Raw genomic sequence first — 16,515 nt, 5'->3', positions numbered from 1 at the left:
TCCCCGCAGGTTTAATGGCCTTCACCCTTGAAACCTAGTGGCCCTGTGCTTTAATGCGTCCTGCAACTACCAAGCCAACTACCAACTGACCAACCTACCTCCATTTGTGACATCGGTACAAGGTAAACCGGACCTATTTAATGGTCTGTGAGCCTCAACTCCGGCCGGCCGAGTGAAGCGGGCCACTGACGTCGCCTCTCCGCCGTCCACCTCCATATGGAGAGGTCATCATGTGGGCTACCAAAGCTTGCATGATATCTTTCCCTGTGTCCTTGATCGCCATTATTCCCTGTAGTGTAGCACCGAGTTGTGCTCACGTTGGATTGTTTGATGTCTGAGGACAGGGACAATCCTGCAGATCCACAAGACATGGCGGCTACTGTAAGAACATGGAAAGGAGGAGGCGTGCATTCAAAGCAAAAGGGACATGGAGCATCTTCCAGGTACAAAGTGAAATGGTTAAACAGCCAGCACTGCCGCCATGCTTCATAGGGGTTGAGGTTTCTCTTGTTTTACCTGAGTTGTAAGGAATGCATTTGTTCGACAAGTGAGGGTGGAAACACTTCCTGCCTCCATCGGCCACCATGGGTCAGTGTTAAAGAAGATGGACCCTGTTTCGTTGACATGGTGATCAGACGTGTAGGCCATGGAGCCTTTCCTACTAATACTCTAACGAGCTTGGCTTCCTGAGATCTTCCTAGCTACATTTCTTCTTCCCTCCCTAGCGAGACCATAGCTAGAGAAGAAGAGATACAGCAACATGTCGAGCCGCAGATCGAGGATCACCGGCAAGGAGATCAATGAGCTCGCCTCTAAGCTGCGGTCTCTGCTCCCGGAGTCTCGCCGCAGGAACATGAGCCGGGTAATCGATCAAGACCCAAAACGCCACCTCGGCCTCCTTTATGTTTGCCTGCGTTTGACGTAACAACGCATGCATGCATGCATGCACGCAGGTGTCGGCGTCCAAGTTGCTGAAGGAGACATGCAGCTACATCAAGAGCTTGCACCGCGAGGTGGACGACCTCAGTAGCCGCCTCTCCGACCTGATGTCGACGATGGAGACCGACAGCCCTCAGGCCGAGATCATTAGGAGCATCCTCGGCTCCTAAGTTTAGCCGATCTAGTGTTGTATTATGTAGACGATCTCAGGGACTTCCCTGGCTGTGCCTGTCACCCTCTGTAATATGTATTAACAGCATCCAGTAGCATTGCTTGTGCTTGATGGCGTTTAATGGTCTGGTTTGAGTTGCTTTTGATAAGATAGCAAACACTACTAAGATCAAAGCTACTTTGGCCTAAAGATGTGAAGATGACGAAGGCAAGAAGCATGGCGAGCTCAAGCTGGTGGCAGTACTGGAAGAGACGATAGCTCGACGGGGAGGGGCCGGCCGGTCCCACCTATACTGGACGACCGTCACGTCTGGAGGACGTACGTCAAGTGAATGGAGAAGTCAGCATGCAGGGAGACAGGAGAATTGAAGACGCTCGTTCGATCAACATCAACATCACTCCTTCCTTGGTGGAGGAATTAATGACGTCCCCAGTCGCGTGATCTTTGCTCCTTTGGCTCCTCAATGGATTTAGTAGGGTGAAGCGCGCAGTAGCAGAAACAGGTACCAGTTCGCAGGTAAACGCAGTTGCGCCATCAATTACCTACGTAGATGTTAAAGAATATTCACGCGGGAAGGAGATTAAAAACAACACTAAAAATAATTTGGTGTTTTTAAAATATTTATTGAGTTCAATATATATTTTAATACTTTAGATTTTAGGATTGAATTGGTATGATCTTATATACGAAGTGCTACTAATTTAATTCAGACTATATATATATATGTGTGTGTGTGTGTGCGCGCGCGCCCGCGCGCGCCATGTGGTGTGTGTGTGTGTTTGTGTGAGGGACAGAGAGAGAGGAGATTACATTTCTATGAAGTTCCATGTATTGATATGGCAGAATTTATCATGGATCACTGTGGGGGGAGAGGTGGAAGGAGAAAGAAGAGGAAACGTAGGAAGTACGAAGAAGATCTAAGTCCATTTTGAAGTAGCAAGTGATCAGGAGAACTGGACAGATGATGAAGGATGTCTCGGACGCATGTCTTCTTGTTCTTCCTACCATGATAGTACACTCCATTACTCTGATCCCTGATAGACAGTAAACAATACAGAAGAGAAGACTGTGGCAAGCCGTTCATTGTTCTTCTTCCTTGTTGAGACAAAGGAGAAGACCAAATCGAGGGCCTTCAACAATTTGGATTCTCTTCCATGGACTCAAGTTGGACCCAAGTATCATTGGTTTGATGTTGGTCCAAACTAAGAAGACCCACCGAGAATTTTGAGGTCTAAGAACAGAGGTCAAAATATATCTTTTATTAAATAATTAGTTTACCTTAAGAAAAATCAAAATTTCAACTACACTATTTTGACCTTTAGCAAGTTTTTTGTGATCAATGGGCTCACTCATTTGTGAACTTTATAATATATTGATTTGCTTTCCTATATCCTCCATTTTTACTCTCACAAAAAACAAAAAGAACCCATTGGTCACCTAATCTCAATGTGATAGGTGCATTGTCTGTTTATTGTAATAAAAAAAGGTTAAAAAATAAAAATAAAAATATTTTTCTTGAGATTTGATCGATTGTATTTATAAGAAAAATGCTGTAAGCTTTCTTGCGGTTTCAAATGCTTATAAATGGTCCCAACCCCTCGTATTAATTTGTCGAAAAATATTCATGTATGAGATGATCAAATGGGGAGAGTTCAAATTCGTAAGCATCTTGCGGTGCGATTCATCTCCATTCGGTCGAGTCACAGCTTGATCTAAATAACCTATTTCATCTAGCCTAAACATTTTCTTGATTAATTCTCATTCGTTCAAATCAATTTTGATGAGATCCTGAGTTCCAATGGTGTTTTGCATCTAAACCTGAGGAGGAGGAGGAGGAGGAGCAGCAGCAGCAGCAGCAGCGCTTTTTCCCCTAAACTTGCTGCTTTAATGTGCATCACCGGCAAACAGTGGGTGCTCAATCAATGTCTGCCAACCTGCATTGAGATGTGTCCACTATTTCCATGTTTGCAGAATTATTGAGGAACATCTACTCCCTGTACAATCCTCCAACCCCCATCAGCTTATTATGCACATAATTATTATCATCATTACTTCCAAGAATTATCCACCGCTTCTTTAGGTTGATAGAATTGCTGTCTCTTTCATCATCCTCAACGTTACAAGCTGTTCAATCATACATGTACACACATACTCCACATTTGTTCTGCTACTGCTCACATCTTCTTCATTACTTGGCTGATTTCAACGTGCACAGGCAGTAGGATATGAGAAGGAACATCATTTGTCCTTTGTTCTATATAGACCACCATGTACTACCTCGATCTCCCCTTGACACACACGCACAATACATGTCCTACCTCACCCACCAGCGTTCGTGCGAGTCATTCTGCAACTCCTCGTGAGCTTCCACTGCCGCTGCAATGGAGCGCTTCCTTCCTTCCGACGAGATCTTGGCCACTGTAGTGCCCGTCGTGGTTTACTGGGCGTATTCCGGGGTGTATGTGATGCTCGGCTCCGTCGACAGGTACCGCTTGCACTCGAGAAAGGATGAGGACGTCAAGAACTTGGTCTCCAAGCGCGACGTCGTCAAAGGGGTTCTTCTGCAGCAGCTCGTGCAGGTTGCTGTCGCAGTCCTCACCTTTAAGGTAGTCGTAGTAGTAGCACACAGCATGACTGCATCGTCCGCGTGTGTCCGCTTCATGGCGAGCTGGGTGTTGTTTCTGTAGATCAGCGGAGATGTTCACGGTGCAGGCGGCGCGAACGGTGGCTCCACTTCATGGCTTGTGCTCGCGAGGCAGTTCGTCGTCGGCATGTTCGTCCTCGACACATGGCAGTACTTCTGGCATCGGTTCATGCACCGCAATAGGTTCCTGTACCGCCACATCCATTCATGGCACCACCGCCTCGTCGTGCCCTACTCCTTCGGAAGCCAGTACAACCACCCAGTGGAGGGCTTGCTCCTGGACACCTGCGGCGGCGCGCTGGCGTTCGTCGTCTCCGGCATGTCGCCGAGAACCTCCATCTTCTTCTTCTCCTTTAGCGCCATCAAGGGCATAGACGACCACTGCGGGCTGTGGCTCCCCGGGAACATCCTGCACCTGTGCTTTTGGAACAACACGGCGTACCACGACGTCCACCATCAGTTCTACGGCAACAGGTACAACTTCTCGCAACCGTTCTTCATCACATGGGACAAGATCTGCGGAACTCACATGCCTTACAAGCTGGAGAAGAGGCCCGGCGGTGGTCTCCAAGCCCGGCCGGCGATGCCTTACACGAGATCGAAGAGTTCAGTGCGATAACGCACTGTAGCTATCACTTACTCTCGTCATCGTCTTCATGCTTGTCGATACGATCGCGGGTGATTCCTCGTGCAGTCAGTGGCACATCAGTCCAATGACTGCTTATATTGTTTCTCTTAAAAAGAATAATTCCAGTGTGCTTGACACCTCTTACGTCAATTTTCACTGTTTGGACCACAATTACCGCTGAGTGAATGCAGAAACACCGTCATGGAGGGCACAAGGCGATGTTCTAACATTCTGCAGTACTTCATGCACCTACCTCGTTCTCTGCAAGAATAAGCCCTGCTGATGATGGCTGTCATGGAGGAGAATGCACTTATCCGGGAACAGGTTCCTTCAGAAAAGATGGGTGTTGTCTAATTCTCTATCATAGTTGAAGATCTAAGAGGAACTTTAATATTTCCTGACTTGTCAACTACAAAGATCTTTGTTTCGATCTGGAAAGGACTAGCACACTACATATATATATACATAGTTTGCAAGGACATAGCAGCTCAAGAGGCTACTCTGTCTCCTGCCTTACCGTGAAGGCAGATCCACCTATTGGCTGCAACCATCACCAAATCCAACATCTTACTGCATGAAACCCAGCATTATGATTTCTCATGGAAGTGAACAAGATGTTGCCAAATTGCACGCAGTCTATATTCTTAGGCAATTTACTGTGAAGTGCATTACATTCAGCTTTTTACTGCATGAGTGTCAATCTTTCTTAGATATTAAGGATCAATCTTTCTTCTGTTTCATTTGGTATATATATAATCAAGTATTAGTGTCAGAACAGAAGTTTAAGAACACATTAGGGCGCAGAGTATTGTTTACCTCTTGTATGATCCCCCTCCAAACTCTCTCATTCTAAGTAGCTCTCCTGTAACCCTAATCTAAGAGACCATAGTTGATGTTGACATGACCTAACTGGTGGACCCCACATTTCGGGTTGGTGAGCGAGAACCTACGGCAGAAACCTGCGGGGCACAACATTTCCATGCAAACATACTTCATATCAGTGATAAGATCCACATGGAATGGAGACAAAACTCATGGCATCAGGTTTCTATTTATTTCTTCATATACAAAGTTACCAAAACAAAACAAGAATGACCTTTCACAATAGAAGTACAATCCCTTCTTGAAACAATAACAGTTCATTACTAGAGAGCAATAAAGAATGTAATATAAATAACCGTGCACAAGAACTGTGATTTCTCAACGGACATGTAAGAGCAATGTGTACACTGGCCAACCCTTATGGTTTCAATTCTATGGAAGAGCTCACGTTTGGTAAGACTAAAGTTATATTAGATAAGCCCTTGGTAATTGGCATCATTAACTGGCACGGGTAATTATGTAATGACCTTTCTCCAAGTCGTATATAGTCTTCATTCGGGGCCGCCTCCATTTGGACACCAACCAAGCAGTCAAAACCAGCAAAGCAGAAGCCACAAGAAGCAGCAACACTAAGTCGCCATGGATCATGGCTGTCACCCAGCCCACACTTTCTGAACTCTTTGTCATACTCTGCACAATATAAGCTCCCAAAGCCCAATCGATTTCCATGTCTCCCACCTGATTTGAGTACTCAATCCTGCAGGAGATTTGAGAGCATCAAGATGTTTGCAAATTGATAAAGTGGGTCTACTACACGAGACACTGTAGATAACACGTGGTTAGACTTAAATGCTCTTGTAGATAATATTTTAACACATACAGCACAGTTTGTATCCTTTTCCTGCTTCCATTTTGTCTTCAAAAGGAAGATTTTTATCCTCAATAATTTTTTGTGTGACAATGTTGCTATCTTTTAATATTTAATCAAGAATCCATAAGCATTTTGTTGAATTAGAACATCAGAATACGTCCTGAAGATGGAACTTTTTTCAACATAAATTGCAGCATATGGACTATTTGCGGCAGAGAATTTCAAGTCAAATGACATAAATCATACAGCCAAATAGTTCTAGTATAATTGTGTCGATTCACCTAGAATTCTAGAAACATGGAAAATGAAAATTCTAGAAACACTCGAGACTGTGCATACCTCTTATCATCCAGAGGAATACCAAAACTGTCATGTAGAAGCGCCACTATATATGCTGCAGAGAAACAATACCGAGACAGGTCTTCCTCATCTGCAGAATGATACTTCTTTTTAGTCTTTGACCAGTCTTGTTCACAATATTCCTCCCCAGCATGCATCATTTCGGATAGTGATGATGTTGGACTCAGACCAAAGAACTAAAATCATTTAAATGAAAAAAACAATTAGATTTTTCAGATCAGAGACTCCAAGTGCAAAATCAGGCTTCCTAAGTGCCCTACAGGACATCTCTAGTTTTTGCCAGTCCTAAACCTTATATACAAATGGTAGAACACCAGTGTGCAAGCAGTTCTTGGATGACTAAATTATGATAAAGTCTGATACATAACAAAAATATAATTTTTGAAGAGCTACAAACCTTTGAAGTGTAAAAGAAATTTTCAGTTGCTATGAAGTTCCCTTGCATCTTAGGTATGAAAGTTGATCCCAAGTGGCACAGCTGATAGAGGCAATTATCTGAAGATCACAAAGATAATCTAGCAGTCTAGCTTAAAAATTGAAATAAGGAAGTACCAAAATATGTCCAGATCATACAAGACTGAAAAAAAATTCATCATAAATACTTTTACGTGGTGTTGTTACAAGTGTATAAATTTTCTAAAGTAAAAATATAACTATGGAGATTTCAAAAGCAAAAATTTGATTGGAAAAGGCAAGGTGAATGAGGCTAAGGATATAATTGTCCCCATCATCGCCTGGTTTGACCAAGTGAATGACATGTATTTATTGATCCCTTGACATGGTAAATAAAGCAAGGTCCGCCATATCGTACCGTACCAGAGTTTCGACCCGAGCTCGGTACGGTACGGTACCGGTGTACCGATACTGTAGTAGTGCTACAGTATAATACTGTAGCACTATAGCAGTGTTACAACATAGTACCGTAGCACTGTAGCGGTACAGGGCGGTACGCGTACCGAGTACCTGGCGGACCGGTACGTACCGCCCGGTATGGCCGGTACGCTTCGGTACGGCAGACACTGAAATAAAGGTCCTGCTAGCTCAAGAAAAGCGACAGAGAACTGGCAAATAATCAAACAACTTGGCTCTTCCAACCTTGATTTCTTTTCTCTGGCTTCCCCCCCTCTTCTCCTTTGTCCTCCTTTCCGACAACCTATGGTGGCAAGACAATGGAGGAGGTAAAACAATTGAGTGAAGCTCAAACCTTTAAAGCCCTAATTTGAACCTGAGTTTAGGGGCTCAGAATCACAAGCAACATTTCTAGAGCGATGACAGAATTTATAGCACGAAGCAGCTCATTAGACAAAGGCATGTCACGGATATAGAACTGTTAGTGTTAAAATCAGTATAGGGGCCAATAAATGCCATGCAGTGGCTGTCATTGCACAGGTGGCTTCACAGCATAAGGTCCCCATCATATGCCATGGTAGTCACAAGTGCCCTCTTCATTCTAGCACTGCCACAGCTGCTTAATACATTTCCAAAATAGATTCTCAAATATAAGTGTAAACTTTCACCACATAATCAAGACCGTGGCCCACTGCTACTTCATTCCCGTCAAACAAATCTTGATTGGTTATTATCTGTATTTATATGAATTTCACTTTTCAATAGCCAAAAATATGAACCACATATGTGGGTGCATACTACATATGCATAACTCTGTAGAACAGTCTACAAGGATTCTGAAGACATGAAAGATGTTGGAAAGGAACAATGTGGCACAGGATTTTAAAATCTGAGTTATTTATAATCAATCACCATATGCATGTTACCTCAGGTGAAAGGAAAGGAGAAAAAATACTTCATATAAAACACACGCATTGGACATGATATAGAAGAAGCAATAGCAATCTTGCTACCTTTTTCCTTTTGCAGCAGACTTAATGCAGTGGACCTACATTCTGAAAAGTTGCCCCCTGCATGTAAAACCAGTTTATGGTCCAGATATGTATTGATGACATCAGGGAAAAATGCTAATGAACACTCACCATGAGAATATCCTTTAGGGGAGCAGGGATCGACAAGAGTTCCCTCCTGTCTAGACACGTCAGCTGCACAGAGAAAAAATATGCACCATTCAACATAATTTAATCGAGTCTTTTTTAAACATCAGTGGGACCTTGCTGAATGTTGTGTTGGCAGTTAAATGAGAGTTCCTCTTTTCACATTCCCTAGAAGCTACATATTCTTTGTTAATCAATCTTATAAAGCTAAAGGTACTTCCTTGGATTCACTAGAAAAAAAATAATCTTTTCAGCTGTTAAATTGCAGAAGAGTGAATTTTTTTCAATTTTTTGACTCGCATGTTTAATATTATACGCCTCTTGATTCAATAAAAGCCTCATAATCAAAAGTTCAGCACATAGAAAGAAATAGAGTGCAGCCAAAGAGATTGCTCTTACCTATCTACATTAACTCAACATTATGCACTGGAGAAACTAGTCATATCAATTGCATTCAGTTAGGCAGAAATAAAGTTTCCTATGCCACTGCAAACAATTGCTAACTGCTACCTAATTGCTAATCGATGTTATCAAGAAACATCAATGTAGATTTCAAAGGCACCAGTAAACTTTGTCCCTACTGAAGTGTGTGAGGTTTACCAAAAAAAAGAAAAGAAAAAGAAACCCATGTTATCCAAGTTCCTTAGCCAATTATTTTATCTTGATGCACTCATTTTCACTTTGGACAGAAGATTTCCTGTGTTAGTTAGTCCTTGGGCTACATCTACACCACTTTAGTGTAAAGAATACTGAGATAGCTAAAAACTTACATGTTTTTATGTCCCTTGAGTTAAGCAATTTTCGTAGTGACTCATGAGCAGCATTCTGCAAAATGCATGAATCAGATATAAATTTATGTCAAAAAATCAACAAGATAACCATCATTTGGGTTTGTCTGGAACTCAATTATGGAGCCAACCATCATGCATTTATACATCATTGATATTTTCCTCAACCTCTACTGAGACATTATAGTAGTTAGTGCACCATTGCACAGTTGATAGATCTCATGTTCAAGTCCATATGAAAGTGTCTTATACATCATTTAATGTAATGAATGAAAATTATTTTTATAAAAAAAGTTAGTATTTTCCTCAGAATCACAGCAGAGAAAGAAAATGGAAAGTGACTTATAATGATCTAAATCATGCAAAATGAGTTTGCTATTATAGATTTCTTGTGATATTGCATATAGGATTCATAAATACTTTCATGAAGGGGAATAAATACTTTGGCATGTCACCTGTCCAAAATGGAGAAAGCTGTTACTGTAGAGATTATATGTGGTTTTCCCAAAAGTCAGCATGCGGGAGAACTCAGAAGGCAACGTTTCACTTGAAACAAATGTCACCTGAAATAAAACAATTTTTTAGCAATAAAGATTTCCATCTCCAATAGAGAAAACTAGATCAAACATGACAGTTCCACGTCTAAAATAACAACAATGTTCTTAGAAATATGCCCTTACACAATTATATTTGACTACCAATATATTAGAGACTCAATTAACCACTCACTCAGCTATTAAGAGAGGAATATGCATAATCAGTTTTCATAATGCCTCTTGAGTGATACCTCGATTCTAGCTCGTTAGCATCCTACTTCTAACAACATATTTTATGACATGGAAAAGGAATCCCCAAGATGTCTACATTTGCAATCGTCAGTTACATCAATTTATACTTAATTAACATTTCTTTATTTGAAGCTGAAATTATTGTGCAGTTATACATTTAAGAGTTTGTAGATAGTCCATTTAGTTTAGATTGTTTGATTCTGAAAAGAAATTAATCAAATCACAAAAGATTAAGGTTGAGGTTAGATCTCTTCACAAGATGATTTCTGCAAGTTGGTTGCAATCTATCATATCATTAACGTATTCTCAATAACTCCACGATCTGCATGACTTCATATGACAAAAAGTTCCAAACATTGAAAAATAACACCAAGATGATTACAAAAAATTCCAAAAGTTAAACCTGTGCAGAAGCTCCGCCGAGTTCCATTATGCCAGTGGTCTTTTCAGGATCGCCACCTAAACTACCAAGTGCATAATTTGCAGCAACCCAAGCATATGTTCCTTCATCAGACCCTGTGAAAAATATTTACATGGATCATAATGACATGAATTTGTTACTTGAATTCAATAGAATAGCCAGATGCAGAAACCAACAATAAATGTCCTTTGAGAGGACAAAATGTATAACGTATCAAGATCTAAATATTCATATTTGCTGCATAACAATTGAGAGCATATGAGGAAAACATCCCGTCCGAAGAAATTGATCAAATACCTGGTATCACAGTTGCCCATTCATTTTTGAATCGGAAACCCGATAGCCGCAAGACCCGCCTGCAAGACTCCAGAATCCTCTCCCTCGGCCCCATGTCGACCATTCTCAAGCCCGCGGTCGCCATTAGCCTGACTTCCGTATCCCTCCACCGGTCCTTCGCCACTTTCCCCTTGGCGAACTCCAACAGCTCCTCCAACGACGCCCCGGCTCGCTCCGGATCCCCCGAGAACGCCGACAGCCCCGGGGTCACCCTCATCACCGCCGTCGACCCGGGAACGAGTGACGGAATGGCACCCGACTCCCCCTTCGATCCGAAGACATGGATCCGAGTGCCAGAACTCCCGGCGTCTATGATGATCCCAAATCGAAGAGGAGGAGGCGGGCTCCGGGAGGCAGCGGCGAGATACACGAGCACGACGAAGACCACCGACGAGGCGATCGAGAGCCATAGGCTCCGGCTGTGGGGCTTGTGGGCAGAGGACGGGTTCTTGGCCGGGAATGAGAAGAAACGGGCGGCGGGAGGGCGGGTCGGGAACTTTGGTGCGTCCATGATGGTCACCACCAACCAGGGATCGGGCGGCGGAGGCAGGAGGCAGATCTAGGCTTCCCCTTCCACCGCCTGGAGGACCAGCTCCGCCGCCACCACGAACACCACCTCGACCCCCTCCTTTCGCCGGCGAGGTGAAGAGGCCGTCGGGAATTTGGAAAAGGTCTTGTTTAATGCTGCTCCTCCGTCCGCCTTTCTTTCATATGGCCCGGTCCACACAGGCCCAGTGGTTCATTGTATCTAATTTCATTTATGCCATAAACTTAGAAAAGGATTTATTATCATCAAAACAGGTATATATACGTATATATAACAATGGCATGACTTCCCTATAAATATTATATATATATATATTTAATTAAAGTTTGGATGTGCCCTAAAAACCCAAATCTTTTCTTTTGCATAGGGCTCCATGTTTCCCTTTTTTTCAATAAAATAAATTTATAATGATAAAAGTATCTCATTATAATATATATATATATATATATATATATATATATATATATATATATATATATTCACAACCGATATGAGCTTGATGGTGGTGTATTTTATTCATTTATTTAGATAGAAAATTCAAACCTCACCTTATACATTTTCACGTAGGTGTTAGTTAACTAATTGGTAAAAATCTTATTATATTATTATAATATTATTAAAGCTTTAATTTTTTGGCATGGTTATAAAACTTGTAATTATATTAATCATGATAATTGAAACTTCAAATTTTGTGCTTATATCATTTCTGAATGCTATATTTTCCGAACACAATAATAAAAACTTAATGTATCTCTCGATGTTCTTGGCAATATATATCACAAGGAAGAGTGAATGAATGACAAGCTTGATCGATGGCTGATAGATTTGACACGGCGATATGTATCATTGTATGCTTTACCTGATTGTGCTAATGTTGGGCTGATCATAACAATGCATACACATTGGCATAAAGCCTGTCAACCAATTGCTTTGGATATCAATTGTATTTCTAATCGAGTCAAGTTTGATGATTTCAAATTAAATCAAAATCAGTTCGTGAGGAATTATTCGCCGTGAGACGGTGCACTACTCAGGAGCGAATTGTTAGACCGATGTAAGAGAAACTTGACGGGCTTACGAGAGTTCTTATACTCCTCTAATATTTTAAATTTAAAATTTTGATGGAGTAATTAATTTTTTTATTATTTTTATCAATTAAAATCGATAGATTCAGAACCAAACCGACGGTTCCTAAAAGAGAACAACAGTAGCATCAGATGAGCATTCAATCTTCACTGTACCAGCAGTAATGTTTCTTCAGCAAAACTCACTAAAAGCCACATAAATTCACTGTTACAGCAGAAGACAGATGATGGGCAGAAATCTCTGCTGGTTCTCTAACCCCCGAGTGTTTGAATGATGGTATTGTGCCACGGGTCTGAAAGATGCTGCAGGAGGTTCTCAAATGGGCCTTTGCCGGTCAAGTTGTGCTGAATGATAAACGCCAGGAAGGCCAACATCGCCAGTCTCCCTGCAGAAGAAACAGGACAAAAATCAGCAGCTGAATCCTCGATCACTGCTATGTTGTTGCAGTGGCGAGCAACACTGTTACCATTTGCGAGCTCCTTCTCCTTGGCCTCAAGCGTGGGAGCGAAGTTGAGGGGGTTGAAGATGCCGCCGGGATAGCCAACCTCGTTTGGCGGCAAGCTGTAGCTCTTGAATATGGGGTCCTGGTTGACGCTTCCTGGGTACTTGATGTCCTGCCACCTTCTGATCTCCACGTAGTGGAACAGAATGAACTCGATGACGAAGAGAGTGGAGGAGGACGCGAAGTACTCGGCCTTGCCGGCGTCGTACCACTCCGGCGCGTTGATGATGCCGATCTTGGTGAAGACCTCCGGCAGTAACATCCCGGCCACGCCGAGCATCGCCCAGCGCCCGTTGACGAGCTCCGCCTGCACGAACCACTTGAGGTTCTCGGGGTCCTCGGCAAGCCCCAAGGGGTCGAATCCATTGTCACCTGCCAAGCTGCGTCATGGCATCGCCACGAGATCATCAGTCTAATCTACATCAGCAAGAGCATGAAACCATCATCGGAAGTTGTATGGAAGAGCAACCTGCCGTCGAGATAAGCCGGCGAGGCGAGGCCCGGCAGCCATTCACCCTTCTTGGCTTCCACTTTGACGGACCTGAAGGCGGAGGACGGCAAGGATTTGGCCGCAAGTTCTCTGCTCAGTTTGCCGGAAGACCCTGTCAGGAATCCTGTTCTCACGCTGCAGGGCCGGCGCAAGGCGGCAACCGAAGCCTGAGTTGAGACTGTGGCCATCTTTAAACCAGTAGAACTCCGGCAGCCTGATGGTTTGGCGTTCGTGTTGCTGGTGGAGTGCCTACTCCATTGCTATGTATACCACAGGAGAGATTTCCTATGGCCGTAATCCGGCTTTGTAGGATTGCGTGATTGAGCTGGCCAATGAGAAATTGAAGCATTATCCCTCCTTATCTGATGGCCAAATCCAAGAGATCTATTGGTGGAAAGACATTGGCCAAGAGAAAGATGTTGGTGTTGGCCCCATCTGATGCCACTTCCGTGATCCATCTTTGCTGCTACAGTGTGCGCATGACACTATTAGAAGCCACAGAACATCTCAAATTCTTTGGTAGAAATGAGCAATCTTCTTATCGATCATCTGTTCTTCGTGAGTCAAATAAAGCTTTCTATCAAATATATAACAACACATACACTCGACATGTAGACAACAATGTCGAACCTCACATGCCAGGGGTGAAGGGAACTCCGGTGTTTGGTAGCCACAAATTGCCACCAACGAACGGAGTTACTGTGAACTCGTTAGCTTGCGCTGCCGTCATAGTTTTCACCCCCTTCCACTTGACTCTGTTCTTGGTGGACGACCCCGGCCCGGTGTTTCGGTACTCGGAGTAGAAGATGGTGTCCGGCGCCGAGTTCCCGGTCCACGGCAGCCACCCCTTGGGATCGATGATCCCCGCCATCGCCGATTTCATGTACACCGTCACCGCGTACGGCTTCCATGGCCGGCCGAGGTATATTCTCACTCCCGCGACGTTCCCGTTGGGCTTGATGCTGCAGCTGTGGATGGAGATGCCGGTGTTCTGGTTCGGGTCGACCCTGCCCTGGGCGGTGATGGTGTCCGGCTGCCCCGCCATGGGGGCCCTCGGGAGGATGTTGCACCTCTGGTAGACGACGGCTGCATTGCCGAAGATGAAGTCGACGGTGCCGGTGATGTCGCACTCCTGGAAGAACTGCCGGAGAGAGTGCGAGTACAGCGTGTCCTGGAACGCGTCGAAGGAGCAGAGGTAGAACACCGACTGGTCCGACTTCGACATCATGGCCACCGCCTGGTGCTTCACCGCCCCGGCCGTGTTCCGGATTCCCATGTCTCGAGCTATGAATCCCTTCCCGAACACGGCTGCGCAAGCCAAAAGAATCAGTGTGAATCGAAGTTTGGACTACACATTAATATATGCTTGCGTACCCAAGGTTGCCGTCTGGAACGTAGGCGTTCCGTCGACGACGTTGCGGCTTCCGGTGATGATGGTCGCCGCCTTGCCATCGCCGACCATCATGACGTTCCACAAGGTATTGTCGACCTTGACATTCTCCTTGTACACCCCCTTCTTCACGTAAATCACGGTCCTCTTTCTGCTCTTCTTTGGCACCGCCGCCAGTGCAGCCTTGATGGTCTTGTATCTGCCCGAGCTGTCTTTCGCGACGACGATGTCCGCGTCCTTCCGCACGTCAGTGCTCCAGAGCAGCTTACGGTCTTTCGACGACAGCCACGCAGGAAACGCATCCCGATCGTCGTTCGAAAAGCTCATCAGTCTTCGCAGCTTGAAGCGTCTGAAGAAATTGGTGAACTCGTTGAAGATCGCAAGCGCATTGCTTGCGAACTTGGTGGAGTTCGCCAGGCTTTCAACTACAACAGTCTTGACAGCCGGTAAGGCGCCCTCCATGTCTTCGATGCACGTGTACTGATCTGTAATGGCGGCGCTCAGCCATGTCTTGAGGTCATCGACGGTGTCTTTGGCCGCGAAGCTGGTGACAGACAAGGTGTCGTTGAGGTGGTCGATGGCGAACCCCATTAGGTCCTTGCATTCGGTAAGAGCGGCAGCGGTGTAACTGTCGAGGGACTCGTTGAGCGCGACAGATTCGAGAGCGGCGGAAACCTTCGAAAGCTCGTCGATGGTGATTTGCACGGCCAGCTGGAAGATCTTCACCGGGTCGAGCGTGCTGCCGTTGGCCAACGGGCCAAGGGAGCAGACGCACTGCTCCTGGTACAATGTGGCGCCGCAGGCGACCTTAATGGACGAAGAGAACGTGTTACCAGTGCCGTCAGAGACGCGATCGTCGGACCTGCGACTGGCCGCGGAGACCGTGGCTGCCACAACAACGGCGATCAGGATGAGGGCCGAAACGCCGATGACGGCCATGCGGCGCGTGGTGGCCTGGCGGGCTTGGAGGGCGGCCGCATCGATGCTGTCATCAGCCCGGCCATAGCTTCTGAACCAAGCCATGAAGGAGCTCGATTTGTGGGAGTAGTAGGAGGTGGGATGTGAGGACTTAAACATCACCATGGATATATATATACCTGCAGGCCAGTACCAAGGATCAAAGATCCATCGATCATTAATGGGGTGTCATCAACCAGAACAAAGTGTCGGGAAACGACAGGTTCGGATTCAGGTGGGCGGTGCTCGCTCACGATGATGGAGAGAATGAAGCATTTCGCAGAGCCGCTGTTTTCATGTTCCATCTGCCCAAAGAATAAGACTGTGAGCTGATCCAAAGAAAGATTTCAGTTGGATTTAGTTGCATGAAAAGAGAGACAAATATGTTAGAACCTGTTCAGATTTCTTATTCAATGCTGCATGCTTGGCTGGTGGTCAACCCAGAAAAAAGTTCAAGAATGTGAGATAGCAGCAAGAAAGAGACTGGTCTGCTTCAAATCCATTGGAAAGCTAAAGGAATTAGCTCACATCTAGCTAGAGAACGCAACGTGGAAAACACTATGAGAGGTGGAAATAATGTGGATCATGCTCTTAAATCCATGGGTACACTTGAACCCATGGAAGCTGATACAATTGGTGCTGTATCACATACAGCTAAGTGTACGCTCACGGGCGTAGAAGAAGAGTTCAAAGTTGCTGTGCATTTGTGAGCATCTGGTCAAACCTTCACACTCACTATCATATAAAATCATATTGAAAACTTACGGA

The 16,515-nt window shown here is 44.5% G+C and overlaps 5 protein-coding genes across 7 annotated transcripts; 2 read left to right on the top strand and 3 right to left on the bottom strand.

The window, feature by feature from the left end:
• Positions 1-673: 673 nt before the first annotated feature.
• On the top strand, positions 674-1,226 carry LOC135609218 (transcription factor ILI3-like). The gene is made up of 2 exons (XM_065102322.1): positions 674-862; positions 954-1,226. The coding sequence occupies exons 1-2, from the start codon at positions 761-763 to the stop codon at positions 1,107-1,109; spliced, it is 258 nt and encodes an 85-aa protein (XP_064958394.1). The 5' UTR covers positions 674-760; the 3' UTR covers positions 1,110-1,226.
• Positions 1,227-3,255: 2,029 nt separating this feature from the next.
• LOC135610966 (sphinganine C4-monooxygenase 1-like) lies at positions 3,256-4,776 on the top strand. 2 transcript variants are annotated; one of them, XM_065106107.1, is made up of 2 exons: positions 3,256-3,690; positions 3,799-4,776. In XM_065106107.1, exons 1-2 carry the CDS (start codon positions 3,493-3,495, stop codon positions 4,372-4,374), a joined length of 774 nt encoding a protein of 257 aa, XP_064962179.1. In that variant the 5' UTR covers positions 3,256-3,492; the 3' UTR covers positions 4,375-4,776. The 2 variants fall into 2 exon arrangements, with proteins under 2 accessions (XP_064962179.1, XP_064962178.1); XM_065106106.1 differs by having other exon boundaries at positions 3,285-3,717.
• Positions 4,777-5,403: 627 nt separating this feature from the next.
• LOC103982847 (probable apyrase 6) lies at positions 5,404-11,475 on the bottom strand. 2 transcript variants are annotated; one of them, XM_018825363.2, is made up of 9 exons: positions 10,737-11,475; positions 10,422-10,534; positions 9,686-9,793; positions 9,213-9,267; positions 8,428-8,490; positions 8,299-8,355; positions 6,834-6,931; positions 6,416-6,612; positions 5,404-5,962 (listed from the first exon to the last, which is right to left on the bottom strand). In XM_018825363.2, exons 1-9 carry the CDS (start codon positions 11,284-11,286, stop codon positions 5,704-5,706), a joined length of 1,500 nt encoding a protein of 499 aa, XP_018680908.2. In that variant the 5' UTR covers positions 11,287-11,475; the 3' UTR covers positions 5,404-5,703. The 2 variants fall into 2 exon arrangements, with proteins under 2 accessions (XP_018680908.2, XP_064962177.1); XM_065106105.1 differs by having other exon boundaries at positions 8,299-8,490; positions 10,737-11,463.
• A 1,065-nt stretch (positions 11,476-12,540) lies between these two features.
• On the bottom strand, positions 12,541-13,656 carry LOC135610965 (chlorophyll a-b binding protein 4, chloroplastic-like). The gene is made up of 3 exons (XM_065106103.1): positions 13,380-13,656; positions 12,875-13,290; positions 12,541-12,793 (listed from the first exon to the last, which is right to left on the bottom strand). The coding sequence occupies exons 1-3, from the start codon at positions 13,586-13,588 to the stop codon at positions 12,660-12,662; spliced, it is 759 nt and encodes a 252-aa protein (XP_064962175.1). The 5' UTR covers positions 13,589-13,656; the 3' UTR covers positions 12,541-12,659.
• A 126-nt stretch (positions 13,657-13,782) lies between these two features.
• Positions 13,783-15,896, bottom strand: LOC135610964 (probable pectinesterase/pectinesterase inhibitor 46). The gene is made up of 2 exons (XM_065106102.1): positions 14,775-15,896; positions 13,783-14,708 (listed from the first exon to the last, which is right to left on the bottom strand). Exons 1-2 carry the CDS (start codon positions 15,871-15,873, stop codon positions 14,032-14,034), a joined length of 1,776 nt encoding a protein of 591 aa, XP_064962174.1. The 5' UTR covers positions 15,874-15,896; the 3' UTR covers positions 13,783-14,031.
• Positions 15,897-16,515: the final 619 nt, after the last annotated feature.

Source organism: Musa acuminata, chromosome BXJ2-4 (assembly GCF_036884655.1).
Source record: "Musa acuminata AAA Group cultivar baxijiao chromosome BXJ2-4, Cavendish_Baxijiao_AAA, whole genome shotgun sequence".
NCBI classification, from domain to species: Eukaryota; Viridiplantae; Streptophyta; class Magnoliopsida; order Zingiberales; family Musaceae; genus Musa; species Musa acuminata.
Note: the sequence above shows the minus strand (reverse complement) of the source record. Positions and strands in the feature narration are given on the sequence as shown.